Source organism: Salvelinus sp. IW2-2015, unplaced genomic scaffold (genome assembly GCF_002910315.2).
Source record: "Salvelinus sp. IW2-2015 unplaced genomic scaffold, ASM291031v2 Un_scaffold2631, whole genome shotgun sequence".
Lineage (NCBI taxonomy): Eukaryota > Metazoa > Chordata > Actinopteri > Salmoniformes > Salmonidae > Salvelinus > Salvelinus sp. IW2-2015.
The window spans coordinates 75,026-77,044 of NW_019943939.1; the positions used below are offsets into that span (position 1 = coordinate 75,026).

General features: G+C 50.6%; 1 protein-coding gene across 1 annotated transcript; it reads left to right on the forward strand.

The window, feature by feature from the left end:
• The first annotated feature begins 257 nt into the window (after nt 1–257).
• LOC139025410 (uncharacterized) lies at nt 258–1,357 on the forward strand. The gene is made up of 4 exons (XM_070440531.1): nt 258–285; nt 392–791; nt 893–1,038; nt 1,131–1,357. Exons 1-4 carry the CDS (start codon nt 258–260, stop codon nt 1,355–1,357), a joined length of 801 nt encoding a protein of 266 aa, XP_070296632.1.
• Nucleotides 1,358–2,019: the final 662 nt, after the last annotated feature.

Sequence of the window (2,019 nt, forward strand, 5' to 3'; positions counted from 1 at the left end):
AAGATCATATAACCCTGCAAGAAATATCCTATAACACTGAGAATAAGATCATGTAACACTGAGATACAACTCTTATAACAGAAAGCTCCTGATTACATTGAGAAATATCCTATAACACTGAGAATAAGATCCTATAAGACTGAGAAAATCTCCTTTACATGATACAGTTCTATATAACAATGAGAGAAAGCTCCTTTAACACTATTAGAAAGCTCCTATAACACTGAGAGAAAGCTCCTACTGCACAGAGAAGAACAATGACTGAAACCCATTCACCGTCCTGCCGTTAGACTGATGCTGAGGTCTGACACTCAGCCTGCGGTTTTCAAACTCTTCTGAGAACAACACGGTTTAACATCCATTTGCCTCTGAATCCTCACCCTCCTCTCAGAGATATCCCCCAACACCCCGGTCCTCTCGAGATATCCCCCAACACCCCTGTGTCCTCTCAGAGTTTCCCCCAACACCCCTGTGTCTCCAAGATATCCCTCAACACCCCCTCTGTCCTCTCAAGATATCCCCAACACCCCCGTCCTCTCAGAGATACCTCCACCCCTGTGTCCTCTCAGAATATCCCCCAACCGTTCCTTCAGACATATCCCCAAATCCCTGTGTCCTCTCAGAGATATCCCCAACATCCCGTGCCTTCAGAGATATCCCCCCAACATCCCCTGTGTCCTCTCAGAGATACCCCCAACACCCCGTGTCCTCTCAGAGATATCCCAACACCCCCTGTTCTCTCAGAGACTCCCCAACACCCCCTGTTCCTCTAAGATATCCCCCAACACCCTGTGTCTCTAGAGATACCCCCAACACCCCCTGGTCCTCTCAGAATATCCCTCAACACCCTGTTCCTCTCAGAATATCCCCCAACACCCCCTGTGTCCTCTAGAGAATCCCCCAACATCCCTGTTCCTCTAGAGAGATACCCCCAACATCCCCTGTGTCCTCTCAGAGATATCCCCCAACACCCCGTGTCCTCTCAGAGATATCCCCCAACCCCGCCTGTGTCCTCTAAAGATATCCCCAACACCCCCCGTGTCCTCTCAGAAGATTCATCCTCTCGACTCCCAACATCCCCTGTGGTCCTCTCAGAGATACCCCCAACATCCCCCTGTGTGTCCTCTCAGAGATATCCCCAACACCCCTGTGTCCTCTCAGAGATATCCCCAACACCCCCTGTTCCTCTCAGAACCCAACATTGGCCTCTAAGATATCCCCCAAAACCCCCTTCCTCAGAGATATCCTCAACACCCCCTGTTCCTCTTCAGAGAATCCCCAAACCCTGTCCTCCAGAATATATCCCCCAACACCCCCTGTTCCTCTCAGAATACCCCCCATGCCCCGTGTCCTCTAAGAGAATTCCCCCAACATCCCCTGTGTCTCTCAGAGATATCCCCCAACATCCCCTTGTCCTCTAAGAGATAATCCCAACACCCCCTGGTCCCTTCAGAGAATATCCCCCAACACCCCCTGTGTCTCTCAGAATATCCCCAAAACCCCCCTGTTCCCTCAAGATATGCCCCCAAACACCCCCTGTGCCTCTCAGAGATACCCCCACACATCCCCTGTGTCCTCAAGAGATATCCCCCAAACACCCCTGTTCCCTCTCAGAGATATCCCCCAACATGCCCCTGTGCTCTCTAAAGAATACCCCCCAAACACTTTGTGTGAATGGAGAATAATGATCCAAATACGAGCTTTGTTATGGCTCCTACATTACATTTACTGAACTGTCTTCTTCGATGTATAGTTCGCTCAGCCCTAGCTGGCATCGCCAACTATGCACTTTACTGGATCCTGCACATCCTCCTGAGACTGCAGTCTTCCCTCCACCTATACACACGTTCTTTGGACGCAGTTGCCTACAAGCTCGCGGCATTTCCTGCCACCTTATACACACGTCTCTGAGACTGCAGTCTTGTCCACCTCACCCATACACACGTCTCTAGACTGCAGTCATTCCCTAGCCACCTAACACACGTCCTGAGATCTGCAGTCTTCCGCTGCCAACCTATA